The sequence below is a fragment of the Salmo salar genome, unplaced genomic scaffold, assembly GCF_965601325.2.
Source record: "Salmo salar unplaced genomic scaffold, fSalSal1 ptg000578l, whole genome shotgun sequence".
Taxonomy (NCBI): domain Eukaryota; kingdom Metazoa; phylum Chordata; class Actinopteri; order Salmoniformes; family Salmonidae; genus Salmo; species Salmo salar.
In genome coordinates, this window is record NW_027675424.1 from 1,207,070 (window position 1) to 1,225,657 (window position 18,588).

General features: G+C 38.6%; 1 protein-coding gene across 1 annotated transcript in view; it reads right to left on the reverse strand.

The window, feature by feature from the left end:
* Nucleotides 1–2,029: 2,029 nt before the first annotated feature.
* The window catches only part of LOC145876323 (uncharacterized), a 50,700-nt gene continuing 34,141 nt past the window's right edge, over nucleotides 2,030–18,588 (reverse strand). The window contains exon 2 of the mRNA XM_082972115.1: nucleotides 2,030–6,180. Within this exon, the coding sequence (XP_082828241.1) occupies nucleotides 4,484–6,180 (1,697 nt within the window). The 3' untranslated portion in view covers nucleotides 2,030–4,483. The remainder of the gene's footprint in view (nucleotides 6,181–18,588) is intronic.

Genomic DNA, 18,588 nt, shown 5'->3' on the forward strand with positions numbered 1-18,588 from the left:
GTTTTCAAAGGGAGTCGTTGGTTTTTAGGGGCAGTCGCTTTTGAGCTTTTTGTCTGAAAGTATTTTCTCAACTGCGATACCAACTCCAGTCAGCAGATGGCGATGTGCGTCTTTCAGGTGATTCTGCCACTGTGACGTATAATCTAGTGGACCGGACGCTTCTTCAGCATCAACAGCTAGTCAGACACCTTGGTTCACTCTAACTTTATGGAAAAAGGTTTATTCAATAAATCCAGCAACTCCTCTCATACTGGGAAGAACCCCCCCAGGCCTTAAGGGCAGTTTATTTCAAATGTAGTACCTGGACGGAGAAAATCCAATAAGCGTTTTATAGTTACATTGTTACGGTAAAATAACCTAAAGTGGACACACTCCCATCAGTTTCTGAGACAATTGCCCAGACTTTGTAGACAGTTTAATAATGCTTAACCCTCATCTTTATCAAATGATCCATTAAAGATACCAACTCAAAACCTACGTTCGTCTACATATGGGTTGTTTAAATTGTATCTAATTATATTCCCAGTATTACTTCATCAAATCTCTAGTAATCGATTATACACACATACAATTCATCATATTTTTATATATTCTCAGAATCCATATAAAACGTAAGAAATTCTCAGGTAGTCACGACAACCATTCCATTTGCTTTTTCAAGGACTCTCCATAGCAACGAAGCATCTCTCCAAACATCCTCCCAGCAGAACCAAAAATAAACTTTAGTTTCCCAGACAATGACCATGGGATCCTCAACGGTTCTCTAACCTCCCAGAGACCACGGCAAAATCAAGCCTCCCAGGAACTATAGACCTTCCTCTGCTTTCTAAAATATCATCCCGCTTATTATCCACATTTCAATCATCTGATTCAGCATATTTCTATGTTACTATCCAAACATCAGATTAAGACTCATTTCCACAACTCTCATATCACAGTCACACAACGCTCATATCACAGTCACACAACGCTCATACCACAGCCACACAACTCTCAAATCACAGTCACACAATGCTATTCCCAAACATACCTAATCAATTAGTTGTTTTTCAACAATATTTTAACCTGCAGGAATATTTTCACATTTATCGACTGGTTAGTTCCTAGGATAATGAAACTCATACATTTACATCTTTCAATACTTCTAAAATGGGGTACAAGTTTAAAATAATTCCAGGTGCACCGTACCATCTTATACTATATCACAAATGGTCTTAACTAGTAAACACAGATTCTAGTTTTCATCCAGTTCACAGATAGCTGACTCAGCCTCAGAGCCTCCTGACTGGGCCCTGTTTACACCTCCACACAGGAATACACACTCAGAGCCTCCTGACTGGGCCCTGTTTACACCTCCACACAGGAATACACACTCAGAGCCTACTGACTGGGCCCTGTTTACACCTCCACACAGGAATACACACTCAGAGCCTCCTGACTGGGCCCTGTTTACACCTCCACACAGGAATACACACTCAGAGCCTCCTGACTGGGCCCTGTTTACACCTCCACACAGGAATACACACTCAGAGCCTCCTGACTGGGCCCTGTTTACACCTCCACACAGGAACACACTCAGAGCCTCCTGACTGGGCCCTGTTTACACCTCCACACAGGAATACACACTCAGAGCCTCCTGACTGGGCCCTGTTTACACCTCCACACAGGAATACACACTCAGAGCCTCCTGACTGGGCCCTGTTTACACCTCCACACAGCAATACACACTCAGAGCCTACGAGGCTTTTCTAAAAACTCCACTTTGCGTGTTTCACTCACCTCTTTTTTTTAAACTACGTTGGAGATGTGGTATCCAGTCGGCTCACTGCCTCTCAGATCAAAGGTGAGTCCATCTGCTCCGTTCCTGAAGTGTGGTCTCCCTGAGATCCCAAGTTAGAGGGATCCCTGGTGCACCATTTACCCAGGTCACCAGGAGCGGTCACCAAGTGAAGATTCACATCCCCATCGCCAAATGTGGTGGTTCATTTCTTTAATATCAAATGAGAGAAACTTATCACACAAGTCAGAGTTATTCTTAAACTAAATCTTTATTCACTTATAAGGGAGCAGGTCAATACAACACACATATAAAGTCAATCAATTGGGTGCCCTATGATAATGATGGCTGGTGGAACAATCACCCCCAGATGATTCGTTGAGAGATGAATCAACCCCAGATGATTCGTTGAGAGCCATGAGACAAAAGTACAAAGGTCTTTTACAGCCAAGATACACCCCTTTCAACCTACATGACCAACAACAGATGTATAGAACGGGTCACAAGGTTAACATTTGTATGAAAGATACTTATAATTCTCAGCAGACAGTATCTGCTGTAAAAACAGTACTCTTTGTGTAGAGACCAGGGTCTGGCCCTGAGGTCATCTCTCCCTGGTACCATATAGAACAGAAACATTAACTCATGTTCTGGAATGCAGTCTCTTTAGGTTTTATCACCCAAAAGACATTGTAAATCTCCTGTCAGTGTTTTCTCCCAGAGGCCCATCCTCAGTAGAACACAGACACAATAGTTCTAAGAACCCTCTATTCTGTTGCATAAAACAAACATTTGATGCAATAAAAGTATAATAACATAATCTTGCAGTTTTGCTCTCAGTGTCCACAAAAGAAAAACACACACCAAACTTAAATACAGGAAGTAAACCAAAAAGGTGGAGCAACTAAAGGTGTTGACTCTCCACATGTATCAAGACAACTGGAGCACTGGGCCAGACACTCTTAAATAGAACCTGGACCAGCTCAGGTGAAACACCTTCCCACTAACGAGATGGACAAGCCAGCACAGGTGTAACACATACTGACTAACGAGGTGACGCCAATCAGTGCGTCCTACGTGCTAACGAGCTAGACGTGCTAACGAGCTAGACGTGCTAACGAGCTAGACGTGCTAACGAGCTAGACGTGCTAACGAGCTAGACGTGCTAACGAGCTAGACGTGCTAAAGTCCAACCTTAAAACAAAATGGAAAAACCAAAGACTAACACCTTAAAAGTTTGCTTACCACCAACAGAAAACAACTTCAATTTCTCATTATAATCAACTACAATGCTTCACCTTCTACAATATAAACATGGTGTCTACTGGCTGTCAACAATTAAAAACAACAAGAAAAAAACCCTAAAACGCTTCTGGAACACATTTTTTATATTTTTTTCCCCACTAGCTTCTAGAACTCTGGTCCCCTTGGAATGAAAAATACGGAAAAGAATAAGAGATAAAACTCATCTCCAATACGGAAAACCAGTCAAAATAAATTGTAATCAATGGCAACGCACTGGCTAACGCAAAACTTATTAACTGCCCACAATCAGCAACCAAGTTGTCCTTACCACGGACATGTCTCATTTCGAGCTTCTCTCTCTTCTCAGGGTTCACTAGATAGGCATGTTGTTGGATCGGGGCCCAGTCCCCAATGTCATGCTCTAGTACATTTGGGTTGGCACATCTGAGAATGAACCCTGATATTCTAATAGCAGGGCAACAATGTCAATATAATTGTACCAAAAATTGTCAGTTGGTTGCATAAATAAATATTTGGTTGCATAGTCCTTTTTTCAAAGTATTTTCAATGACATTTTTCTAGGTGGGATATCCCCAATGTCAAAACACAGTTTTAACATGTACAAATCAATAACCAATATGCAGAAACAGTTTGTGATAAATTGAAAACCTAAACATAACATGTGCTATATACACAAACATCTGCCACAATAATCATATTACTTTTTAAAAACAAGCACCTTATAAACTGCACAAGCACCAGAAACACTGTTGTTTTGACAAGTAGCAATAAATCACTGATATCGATTAGGGGGGAAATCAGGTTGTACGTGCTGTTGAAACTAACACAACTAAAAAACACATGGAAATGGGAGATATATTTTACCTCACTGGTTAGAGGACAACCTGCCGAAGACAGTCAGCTACATTTTGGAGTGAAACATTTAAATTTAGGGGTCCCTAAACAAAGGAACACAACACTTATTTGTCATAACTCATCGCTAAAATCATTTGTGTGACAGAAGGGAGATGAGGTTGCAAGTCCTGTTAAAACTAACAGCTCCAAAACCACACGGAATCTGGGAATAATGTGTACATCCCTGGTTAGAGGACAATTTGTAGAAAACAGCTATCTACATTTTGAAGTGTTGCATTGTGATTCCAGTGCGTCACCAACGTGGTGAGTGTAACACAACTCTTTTTTTGTTAGTCACTTTTTGTTAAATCTCATAAATAGTAACTCTTCCATTTCAGAGCCTGGATTTTCCCCCTGAGGCTAATATCCATATCATGCTGAAATCAATAGAACAGGGGACAAACGTTTAGGGTTCTACATTGTGACATCATTAAAATACTCCTTCTACAATGTTTAAACATTCTACATTGTGACATTAATTCATTGATATCATGAAACAACTCCTTAATGTATTTTCTAATATTTGATCAGAGATCTTTTATCAGATTATCTATGGTCACAGCTAAGAGGTTTCTCTCCTCTGTGTATTCTCTGGTGCACTCTCAGATCTGTAGATTGAACAAAACTCTTCCCACATTGACCACAGCTATAAGGTTTTTCTCCTGTGTGTATTCTCTGGTGTAGAGTCAGACTGCTAGATTTAGTAAAACTCTTTCCACATTGAGTACAGCTATAAGGTTTCTCTCCTGTGTGTGTTCTCTGGTGCACTGTCAGATGTGTAGATTTAACAAAACTCTTCCCACATTGATCACAGCTATAAGGTTTATCATCTGTGTGTATTCTCTGGTGTTTAGTCAGACTGCTAGATGTAGTAAAACTCTTCCCACATTGATCACAGCTAAAAGGTTTCTCTCCTGTGTGTGTTCTCTGGTGCGTCTTCAAATTCTGTGAAGTTGAGAATCTTTTCCCACAATCTGAACAGTGGAATGGTTTCTCTCCTGTGTGTACTCGCTGGTGTCGAGTCAGACTGCCAGATGCAGCAAAACTCTTTCCACATTGACAACAGCTATAAGATTTCTCTCCTGTATGTGTTCTCTGGTGTCGAGTCAGACTGCCAGATGCAGCAAAACTCTTTCCACATTGACAACAGCTATAAGATTTCTCTCCTGTGTGTATTCTCTGGTGTAGAGTCAGATGGCTAGATTGAACAAAACTCTTCCCACATTGACCACAGCTATAAGGTTTTTCTCCTGTGTGTGTTCTCTGGTGTCGAGTCAGATGTGCATATTTAACATAACTCTTCCCACATTGACCACAGCTATAAGATTTTTCTCCTGTGTGTATTCTCTGGTGTTTAGTCAGACTGCTAGATTTAGTAAAACTCTTTCCACATTGATCACAGCTATACGGTTTCTCTCCTGTGTGTATTCTCTGGTGTTTAGTCAGACTGCTAGATTTAGTAAAACTCTTCCCACATTGACCACAGCTATAAGGTTTCTCTCGTGTGTGTGTTCTCTGGTGTTGAGTCAGATGGCTAGATTGAACAAAACTCTTCCCACATTGACCACAGCTATAAGGTTTTTCTCCCGTGTGTCTTCTCTGGTGTAGAGTCAGACTGCTAGAGTTAGTAAAACTCTTCCCACATTGACCACAGCAATAAGTTTTCTCTCCTGTGTGTGTTCTCTGGTGTAATGTGAGCTGGCTAGATGTATCAAAACTCTTCCCACATTGAGTACAGCTATAAGGTTTCTCTCCTGTGTGTCTTTTCTGGTGCACTGTCAGATGGCTAGATTGACAAAAACTCTTCCCACATTGATCACAGCTATAAGGTTTCTCTCCTGTGTGTATTCTCTGGTGTTGAGTCAGACTGCTAGAGTCAGTAAAACTCTTCCCACATTGATCACAGCCATAAGGTTTCTCCCCAGTGTGAATTCTTTGATGTATTTTAAGGCCTAGTGAAGAGTTTAATCTTTTCCCACAGTCAGAGCAGCAGTGAGATTTCTCTCCTGTGTGAACTCGCTGGTGTTTCTTGAGGAGTTCTGATCTGGAGAGACTCTTCTCTGCCTCATCAGCATCATGATGTTGCTGAGGCTCCCCAGAGGATCCACAATAGTCCCGTCTCTCTCCTGTGAGAACAAAGTCAGACAGATGGTTAAAGGCCCACGACAGCAGAAATCCACTGTTTATTTGAGGTAAAAGGTGATGCCCAGAGCATACCCATGAACTTGTACAACAATTGACTTCTGTTAAATGATTTGACCATTAAGACAGTTAACTTAGCAACAATCACATTTTGTCTTGTTTTCACATTAGTAGTAACTAGAAATAAGTTATTAAAGTTGTTGAAATCCTAAGCAGTGCGCCAGATGACTTTTGGTTTCCAATATAGGCCCTGTGTTTGCTAAAATTGCAGCACGAGGGCAATGCGCACACAATTTGATTGCAGAAACACCTCCCTGCTAATGAGGAAACAGCTAGTTATGGATGTAGTATATCTGGTAATGAGGAAACCACTAGTTATGGATGTAGTATATCTGGTAATGAGGAAACCACTAGTTATGGATGTAGTATATCTGGTAATGAGGAAACCACTAGTTATGGATGTAGTATATCTGCTAATGAGGAAACCACTAGTTATGGATGTAGTATATCTGGTAATGAGGAAACCACTAGTTATGGATGTAGTATATCTGGTAATGAGGAAACCACTAGTTATGGATGTAGTATATCTGGTAATGAGGAAACCACTAGTTATGGATGTAGTATATCTGGTAATGAGGAAACCACTAGTTATGGATGTAGTATATCTGGTAATGAGGAAACCACTAGTTATGGATGTAGTATATCTGCTAATGAGGAAACCACTAGTTATGGATGTAGTATATCTGGTAATGAGGAAACCACTAGTTATGGATGTAGTATATCTGGTAATGAGGAAACCACTAGTTATGGATGTAGTATATCTGGTAATGAGGAAACCACTAGTTATGGATGTAGTATATCTGGTAATGAGGAAACCACTAGTTATGGATGTAGTATATCTGCTAATGAGGAAACCACTAGTTATGGATGTAGTATATCTGGTAATGAGGAAACCACTAGTTATGGATGTAGTATATCTGGTAATGAGGAAACCACTAGTTATGGATGTAGTATATCTGCTAATGAGGAAACCACTAGTTATGGATGTAGTATATCTGGTAATGAGGAATCCACTAGTTATGGATGTAGTATATCTGGTAATGAGGAAACCACTAGTTATGGATGTAGTATATCTGCTAATGAGGAAACCACTAGTTATGGATGTAGTATATCTGGTAATGAGGAAACCACTAGTTATGGATGTAGTATATCTGCTAATGAGGAAACCACTAGTTATGGATGTAGTATATCTGCTAATGAGGAAACCACTAGTTATGGATGTAGTATATCTGGTAATGAGGAAACCACTAGTTATGGATGTAGTATATCTGGTAATGAGGAAACCACTAGTTATGGATGTAGTATATCTGGTAATGAGGAAACCACTAGTTATGGATGTAGTATATCTGCTAATGAGGAAACCACTAGTTATGGATGTAGTATATCTGGTAATGAGGAAACCACTAGTTATGGATGTAGTATATCTGGTAATGAGGAAACCACTAGTTATGGATGTAGTATATCTGGTAATGAGGAAACCACTAGTTATGGATGTAGTATATCTGTTAATGAGGAAACCACTAGTTATGGATGTAGTATATCTGCTAATGAGGAAACCACTAGTTATGGATGTAGTATATCTGGTAATGAGGAAACCACTAGTTATGGATGTAGTATATCTGGTAATGAGGAAACCACTAGTTATGGATGTAGTATATCTGCTAATGAGGAAACCACTAGTTATGGATGTAGTATATCTGGTAATGAGGAATCCACTAGTTATGGATGTAGTATATCTGGTAATGAGGAAACCACTAGTTATGGATGTAGTATATCTGCTAATGAGGAAACCACTAGTTATGGATGTAGTATATCTGGTAATGAGGAAACCACTAGTTATGGATGTAGTATATCTGGTAATGAGGAAACCACTAGTTATGGATGTAGTATATCTGCTAATGAGGAAACCACTAGTTATGGATGTAGTATATCTGCTAATGAGGAAACCACTAGTTATGGATGTAGTATATCTGGTAATGAGGAAACCACTAGTTATGGATGTAGTATATCTGGTAATGAGGAAACCACTAGTTATGGATGTAGTATATCTGGTAATGAGGAAACCACTAGTTATGGATGTAGTATATCTGGTAATGAGGAAACCACTAGTTATGGATGTAGTATATCTGGTAATGAGGAAACCACTAGTTATGGATGTAGTATATCTGGTAATGAGGAAACCACTAGTTATGGATGTAGTATATCTGGTAATGAGGAAACCACTAGTTATGGATGTAGTATATCTGGTAATGAGGAAACCACTAGTTATGGATGTAGTATATCTGGTAATGAGGAAACCACTAGTTATGGATGTAGTATATCTGCTAATGAGGAAACCACTAGTTATGGATGTAGTATATCTGGTAATGAGGAAACCACTAGTTATGGATGTAGTATATCTGGTAATGAGGAAACCACTAGTTATGGATGTAGTATATCTGCTAATGAGGAAACCACTAGTTATGGATGTAGTATATCTGGTAATGAGGAAACCACTAGTTATGGATGTAGTATATCTGGTAATGAGGAAACCACTAGTTATGGATGTAGTATATCTGGTAATGAGGAAACCACTAGTTATGGATGTAGTATATCTGGTAATGAGGAAACCACTAGTTATGGATGTAGTATATCTGCTAATGAGGAAACCACTAGTTATGGATGTAGTATATCTGGTAATGAGGAAACCACTAGTTATGGATGTAGTATATCTGCTAATGAGGAAACCACTAGTTATGGATGTAGTATATCTGGTAATGAGGAAACCACTAGTTATGGATGTAGTATATCTGGTAATGAGGAATCCACTAGTTATGGATGTAGTATATCTGGTAATGAGGAAACCACTAGTTATGGATGTAGTATATCTGCTAATGAGGAAACCACTAGTTATGGATGTAGTATATCTGGTAATGAGGAAACCACTAGTTATGGATGTAGTATATCTGCTAATGAGGAAACCACTAGTTATGGATGTAGTATATCTGCTAATGAGGAAACCACTAGTTATGGATGTAGTATATCTGCTAATGAGGAAACCACTAGTTATGGATGTAGTATATCTGGTAATGAGGAAACCACTAGTTATGGATGTAGTATATCTGGTAATGAGGAAACCACTAGTTATGGATGTAGTATATCTGGTAATGAGGAAACCACTAGTTATGGATGTAGTATATCTGGTAATGAGGAAACCACTAGTTATGGATGTAGTATATCTGGTAATGAGGAAACCACTAGTTATGGATGTAGTATATCTGGTAATGAGGAAACCACTAGTTATGGATGTAGTATATCTGCTAATGAGGAAACCACTAGTTATGGATGTAGTATATCTGGTAATGAGGAAACCACTAGTTATGGATGTAGTATATCTGGTAATGAGGAAACCACTAGTTATGGATGTAGTATATCTGGTAATGAGGAAACCACTAGTTATGGATGTAGTATATCTGGTAATGAGGAAACCACTAGTTATGGATGTAGTATATCTGCTAATGAGGAAACCACTAGTTATGGATGTAGTATATCTGGTAATGAGGAAACCACTAGTTATGGATGTAGTATATCTGGTAATGAGGAAACCACTAGTTATGGATGTAGTATATCTGCTAATGAGGAAACCACTAGTTATGGATGTAGTATATCTGGTAATGAGGAATCCACTAGTTATGGATGTAGTATATCTGGTAATGAGGAAACCACTAGTTATGGATGTAGTATATCTGCTAATGAGGAAACCACTAGTTATGGATGTAGTATATCTGGTAATGAGGAAACCACTAGTTATGGATGTAGTATATCTGGTAATGAGGAAACCACTAGTTATGGATGTAGTATATCTGGTAATGAGGAAACCACTAGTTATGGATGTAGTATATCTGCTAATGAGGAAACCACTAGTTATGGATGTAGTATATCTGGTAATGAGGAAACCACTAGTTATGGATGTAGTATATCTGGTAATGAGGAAACCACTAGTTATGGATGTAGTATATCTGGTAATGAGGAAACCACTAGTTATGGATGTAGTATATCTGGTAATGAGGAAACCACTAGTTATGGATGTAGTATATCTGGTAATGAGGAAACCACTAGTTATGGATGTAGTATATCTGCTAATGAGGAAACCACTAGTTATGGATGTAGTATATCTGGTAATGAGGAAACCACTAGTTATGGATGTAGTATATCTGGTAATGTGGAAACCACTAGTTATGGATGTAGTATATCTGCTAATGAGGAAACCACTAGTTATGGATGTAGTATATCTGGTAATGAGGAAACCACTAGTTATGGATGTAGTATATCTGGTAATGAGGAAACCACTAGTTATGGATGTAGTATATCTGGTAATGAGGAAACCACTAGTTATGGATGTAGTATATCTGGTAATGAGGAAACCACTAGTTATGGATGTAGTATATATGCCTGGAGCAAAAAATAGTGAGCAAAGATTTTAGTTTTCACAATGTATTCTGAATATTACAGCACAAGATCAGGAGTGCTACTCAAGGAAACTCACATTAAGCTCTGTGTCTATTCACTAATTCACCACCGTGGGGGAAAACTCAGGGGAGTTCTCATAGGCTGACAGCAAATATAGCCTCCATTTACAGGTTGCTTATGAGTGCATTTCACATTAAATATGGATTATAATTGTAAGACTCGCTTGAATCACCTGCTTAATATGTTTGTGTTATTGTCGCATATCAACTGCTTTATACACTTCAACTTCACTTCACTTCAAAACACTTCAACCAGTAAAATGCTCTTTGGCTTTGCCATCAGCCTGACAATGAGGGTTTGTACACTAAGTGTTTAACAAATTGGCCCATAACTTCACCTAACAATAACATAGACCAACTGTAAGACCCATAACTTCACCTAACAATAACATAGACCTAGGACTATAAATCATTTAATATTTCAGGTGAAACATGGAAACTAAAATGTTTTTGTCGTGACATTTCATAACCTGATCACCAGATAATTTTGTGAATAATCCCACTAGGCTACTCTGTAATGTGTTGTCATTCTAAATGTCCTGAACAATAGCCTATCCATCAAGGAACAGTTCTCTACACATTATGAGCTAAGTATCTCTGTGTCCAAACAGACTAACAAGACCCTACTGTAAATCAAGCAGACAATAACACTTTATAAACATACATTTGTTTGGGATGTTGGATCCAACGTGGAGCATGGCATAACTGTCTTTACCAGAGTAATGAATGAAGAAGCACTTTGGTTGTTGTTGCATGTCATGATGTTTGTCATGTGACTGTCATTCAGAAAATAATTTCCTGGATCAGCTGATGATAGTTGAACATGTGACTGTAACTAAACAGCTACAGTATTAAGTATTATGTGTAATTATTGAAGAACGACGTTAATGACAGTATCTATTTGGGTGTTGTCAATAAAGTTAAGGTGACTCTCGGTTAGAACCATTGGATTTAGCAAACTCTGAAATTATTTAGGATTTCTGTGCCCATAAAAACTGTTTTGCCAGCGTAACATAAGGAGACACTAAATGTTACGTAGGTAGAGTGCATTTCAGAGATCTGAATACAGAAAACCGTCCTAACAGGACAATAACCTAAACCACAAGGCCAAATCTACACTGGAGGAGCTTACCAAGATGACATTGAATGTTCCTGAGTGGCCTAGTTACAGTTTGGACTTAAATCATCTTGAAAGTCAATGGCAAGACTTGAAAACGGCTTTCTAGCAATGATCAACAAACAACTTGACAGAACAGGAAGGATTTTAAAAAGAATAATGAATATTCACATGAAGATCAGTCTCCTATTGGATGACATCACGACTTCCCATCAAGCCAACTCCTTGGAGACCTTACTATGACATCACTCACTCCTTCTAGTTTGCAGTTGTTAAAAAAAACACTATTTTGCTCAAAACATTTATTTGTTTCCCATTAGTGTGTTTATACTTTACTGTATTTATATATCACTTTTCAACAGGAAAAGTTTTAAAATCCCTGGAGGACTTCATGGACAATTCATACAGTACAAAAACATATTCAAGTGTAGAATGCCCTTTTAAAAATCACACATTAGTTCAACAACTGCAGAGTTTGTGTCCCTGTTTTATTAGATAGTACTCACTGTATTTACTGGTGTTAATCAGATCAATGTCCCTGTTTTATTAGATAGTACTCACTGTATTTACTGGTGTTAATCAGATCAATGTCCCTGTTTTATTAGATAGTACTCACTGTATTTACCGGTGTTAATCAGATCAATGTCCCTGTTTTATAAGATAGTGCTCACTGTATTTACCGGTGTTAATCAGATCAATGTTCCTGTTTTATTAGATAGTACTCACTGTATTTACTGGTGTTAATCAGATCAATGTCCCTGTTTTATTAGATAGTACTCACTGTATTTACTGGTGTTAACCAGATCAATGTCCCTGTTTTATTAGATAGTACTCACTGTATTTACTGGTGTTAATCAGATCAATGTCCCTGTTTTATTAGATAGTACTCACTGTATTTACTGGTGTTAATCAGATCAATGTCCCTGTTTTATTAGATAGTACTCACTGTATTTACTGGTGTTAATCAGATCAATGTCCCTGTTTTATAAGATAGTACTCACTGTATTTACTGGTGTTAACCAGATCAATGTCCCTGTTTTATAAGATAGTACTCACTGTATTTACTGGTGTTAATCAGATCAATGTCCCTGTTTTATAAGATAGTACTCACTGTATTTACTGGTGTTAATCAGATCTCCAGTCTTCTCTTCATCATTGACAGTAATTGACCCCTCTTCAGCCTTAATTCCAAAAACGACTTCATTTTCTTTCACTTCATCCTCCACTCCAAAAACTGCATCTTCCTCCTCTTTCACTCTGAACGCGTCTTTCTCTTCTTTCACTGTAACGTCTTTCTCTTCTTCTTTCACGGTAACAGCCTCACCCTCTACTTGTTTTTGTATTGTAACATCTTTCTCTTCCTCCTCCTCTTTCACCAGAGCTTCTTTCTCCGTCCAGCAGACCTCTTCTTTAACAGGAGGAGAGTAGCTTAGTGAACTCATGGTCGGAGATAATAGCTAGTTAGCATTAGCGACTAGACTAGTGCTAATTTAACCAGCCAGCTAGTTGACTTACAACGTAAATATTAAATTAAATGGGGTAGCTAGTTGTTTCCACATAAGTATGTTTAAATCATAGTAGCAAATAAACCACGAAATTGTGTAAACAACTTGAATGTTCCGACTTTGTCGGCTAGCGAGCTACCGAGGTGGCTGCAGTTGTTGAAGAAGCGTTCCGTCCACTAGATTATACGTCACACTAGAAACATCGCCTGAAAGACACATGTCGCCATCTGCTGTCTTGAGGGAGGAAACGCAGTTGAGGAGGGAAAACTATTTTTATTCTTTCATTGAATTATAATATTATAAAGCAGTTTAGGGAAACGTTTTTTTCCTCTCCATTAAATATGAATATTATATCAACACGTACAAAGAGCAACAAGTGTTGTTTGATTAGTTCAGATTTTTTTATGAGAATTTAAAACAAACTCTACATCTACTCCACATCTGTATTTCTGATTCAGTCAAATAACTACATATCAAAATAAGCACCTAGTTATTGATACCCTTGATAAAGATGAGCTAAAATTACTGTATAAATAAATAAATTAACTTTACCCACTACCAGGATATTTTAGCCCAAAACCTGGTTACCTCTCTGCTAGGAGGCTGAGACTTGGCCATAAGAGGATCTTCCAGCAAGACACATCAACATCCACAAAGAAATGGTTAATTGGGCACAAAATCAACATTTTCAATTGCCATCTCAGTCTTCAGACTCATAAAACATTTCAGTGTCATTATCCTCCCAAGGGGAGGGTGCTGGAGTATTGAAAACATGGGTGGCAATAATTCAGACCCCTACCTTTTGAGAATTACATGTTAAATTAAATCTCTTTTTCTGAACAATTGTATTAGTTTAAAATAATATAGGACTAGCTATAGGACTAGGTCTATACTGCTCCTACATGGTGTAACAATACATCATGTAGATGTATATAATGAACAGACTAGGTCTATACTGCTCCTACATGGTGTAACAATACATCATGTAGATGTATATAATGAACAGACTAGGTCTATACTGCTCCTACATGGTGTAACAATACATCATGTAGATGTATATAATGAACAGACTAGGTCTATACTGCTCCTATATGGTGTAACAATACATCATGTAGATGTATATAATGAACAGACTAGGTCTATACTGCTCCTACATGGTGTAACAATACATCATGTAGATGTATATAATGAACAGACTAGGTCTATACTGCTCCTACATGGTGTAACAATACATCATGTAGATGTATATAATGAACAGACTAGGTCTATACTGCTCCTACATGGTGTAACAATACATCATGTAGATATATACTACTGTTCAAAAGTTTGGGGTCACTTAGAAATGTCCTTGTTTTTTAAAGAAAGCACATTTTTCATCCATTAAAATAATAATAAAATGTATCAGAAATACAGTGTAGACATTGTTAATGTTGTAAAAAAATTAACAAACAAAAAAATTAAACAAATTCACCTTTATTTAACCAGGTAGGCCAGTTGAGAACAAGTTCTCATTTACATCTGCGACCTGGCCAAGATAAAGCAAAGCAGTGCGACACAAACAACAACTTGTTCTTTAACAAAGCTTTTGTAAACAGTGTTGTTGCATAACAATCAGGCAGTAGAACAACAATAATCATCACCCTCTTGACCAATCTACCCTCCCCTTAACATTGGGTTTGATTCAGACCCTGCCAGTGTACCAGGTGGACATTGGGTTGATTCAGACCCTGTCAGTGTACCAGGTGGACATTGGGTTTGATTCAGACCCTGCCAGTGTACCAGGTGGACATTGGGTTTGATTCAGACCCTGCCAGTGTACCAGGTGGACATTGGGTTGATTCAGACCCTGTCAGTGTACCAGGTGGACATTGGGTTTGATTCAGACCCTGTCAGTGTACCAGGTGGACATTGGGTTGATTCAGACCCTGTCAGTGTACCAGGTGGACATTGGGTTTGATTCAGACCCTGTCAGTGTACCAGGTGGACATTGGGTTTGATTCAGACCCTGTCAGTGTGCCAGGTGGACATTGGGTTTGATTCCGACCCTGCCAGCATGGCCAGAAATGTATTCCAAGGTCAGTAACTTATAACCACAGAACCACCCCAGACCTTTCATGCATGACTAAAAACACCTAAGTATTAGATTTACTGCCATGGTCTAGTATGTCACTGCATCAGACACCATTCACAATGCTGGCTGAGGTACGAGTAAAACATGACATATTATTTCCTAACCATTCACAATGCTGGCTGAGGTACGAGTAAAACATGACATATTATTTCCTAACCATTCACAATGCTGGCTGAGGTACTAGTAAAACATGACATATTATTTCCTAACCATTCACAATGCTGGCTGAGGTACTAGTAAAACATGACATATTATTTCCTAACCATTCACAATGCTGGCTGAGGTACTAGTAAAACATGACATATTATTTCCTAACCATTCACAATGCTGGCTGAGGTACTAGTAAAACATGACATATTATTTCCTAACCATTCACAATGCTGGCTGAGGTACGAGTAAAACATGACATATTATTTCCTAACCATTCACAATGCTGGCTGAGGTACTAGTAAAACATGACATATTATTTCCTAACCATTCACAATGCTGGCTGAGGTACGAGTAAAACATGACATATTATTTCCTAACCATTCACAATGCTGGCTGAGGTACGAGTAAAACATGACATATTATTTCCTAACCATTCACAATGCTGGCTGAGGTACGAGTAAAACATGACATATTATTTCCTAACCATTCACAATGCTGGCTGAGGTACTAGTAAAACATGACATATTATTTCCTAACCATTCACAATGCTGGCTGAGGTACTAGTAAAACATAACATATTATTTCCTAATCTCCAAGTTTATCATTTTAAAAGGCTAATTGATCATTAGAAAACCCTTTTGCAATTATGTTAGCACAGCTGAAAACTGTTGTTCTGATTAATGAAGCAATAAAACTGGTCTTCTTTAGACTAGTTGAGTATCTGGAGCATCAGCATTTGTGAGTTCGATTACAGGCTCAAAATGGCCAGAAACAAATCATTTTCTTCTGAAAATTGTTAGTCTATTCTATTTCTGAGAAATGAAGGCTATTCCATGCGAAAAATTGCCAAGAAACTGAAGATCTCGTACAATGCTGTGTACTACTCCCTTCACAGAACAGCGCAAACTGGCCTAACCAGAATGGAAGGAGGCCCCAGTGCACAACTGAGCAAGAGGACAAGTACGTTAGTCTCTAATTTTAGAAACAGACGCCTCAGAAGTTTTCAACTAGGTGCTTTATCAAATTGTACCTGCAAAACACCAGTCTAAACGTCAACAGTGAAGAGGCGACTCCGGGATGTTGGCCTTCTAGGCAGAGTTGCAAAGAAAAATCCATATCTCAGACCGTTTTAAAAAAAAGCTCAAGATTAAGATGGGCAAACTAACACAGACATTGGGCAGAGGAAGATTGGAAAAAAGTGTTATATACAGACGAATCTAAGTTTGATGTGTTCGGATCACAAACAACAACATTCGTGAGTTCCAGAAAAAATGAAAAGATGCTGGAGGAGTGCTTGACGCCTTCTGTCAAGCATGGTGGAGGCAATGTGATGGTCTGGGGTGCTTTGGTGGTGGTAAAGTGGGAGATTTATACAGGGTTAAAGGGATCTTGAAGAAGGAAGGCTATCACTCCATTTTGCAAAGCCATGCCATACCCTGTGGACGGCGCTTAATTGGAGCCAACTTCCTCCTACACCAGGACAATGACCCAAAGCACAGCTCCATTTAGGGAAGAAGCATTCAGCTGGTATTCTGTCTATAATGGAGTGGTCAGCACAGTCACCGGATCTCAACCCTATTGAGCTGTTGTGGGAGCAGCTTGACCGTATGATACGTAAGAAGTGCCCATCAATCCATTCCAACTTGTGGGAGGTGCTTCAGGAAACATGGGGTGAAATCTCTTCAGATTACCTCAACAAATTGACAACTAGAATGCCAAAGATCTGCAAGGCTGTAATTGCTGCAAATGGACGATTCAAAGTCTGAAGGACACAATTATTATTCCAATTAAAAATCATTATTTAAAACCTTGTCAAAGTCTTGACTATATTTACAATTCATTATGCAACTCATTTCATGAATGTTTTCATGGAAAACAAGGACATTTCTAATTGACTCCAAACTTTTGAACGGCAATGTAGGTTCAACAGGTTTGAGCACCGAATCGCATGCGCAGTGTGGCCTTTTTGTCATCTACTAAACCACTTGCCGTGTTCGAGAGCATCAAATCCATGCTGCATTGTGGGTAAATGGTGACTGGCTGACTGATTTATAAATAATAATGAGTAGTTATTTATGATGTAAGGTGATTTGTAGATCAGTCAGTTGGCAGTCGCCTGCAGTGTCGAACAAGCCCAATACCAAACCAATCAGGTGGTTGTTTGATGAAATGAAGCTTCAGACGCCATTGATGACGTGCTGCTGATAAAGTGATACAGGCATCGGTACACTGCTTTGAAGTTTACTGCTTAGCGATTTGGACGCAGGCCTCGTAGCTCCGGAATCAAACATAACATCCCTACTGAAAAGTTGTCAAAACAAAAAGTAGCAAGCAGGTTGATTTCCTCTGTCGATTTGAGCCCACAGCAAGAAGGCACCAGAGCCTACCGTGCTAACGGGTTCCCTCTAGATAACACAACCACACAGTTCATGAAAGGTATGAGGTGAAGCTTGAGCTAGATATCGACCTTCCTGGTCCCTCAAGTCAGTGAGTCAACACAGGAAGGAGCAATGGATGGAAAGTTCATTTATTTCCAAAGCTGCAATGATGGGACACACACAGTATGGATGAATGATCAGTAGTGACGGGATATAAATAGCACTCCCACAGCAATTCTCCATAAATCTGCCCTATAATATACTAACAAAAAACAATCAAGATGTCTGTCAAAGTTATTATGATCATATAGTGGATTTAACAGTTCCTAATAATTCCTAATTTACTATAATAAAATAAATACATCGTTTCCATGTGTAATCTCATATTCACAACATCAGAATAAACTGTCATCCATTTTAGTATCAAAATATATCAAATTAACCTGAAATATTACTCAACGTCCCCCTCTGGTGGTGAAGAAGTATAATCCACCTAAACTAACAGAACCGGGCTGATAAACTGGCTGGTGTTCATGAGTTTATAAAACACATACTTTATACATGTCATAAATTACCTGCATTGATGAGACACACAGTGTGGATGAATGATCAGGATATAAATAGCACTCCTAAAGAAGATGCAGTGTGGATGAATGATCA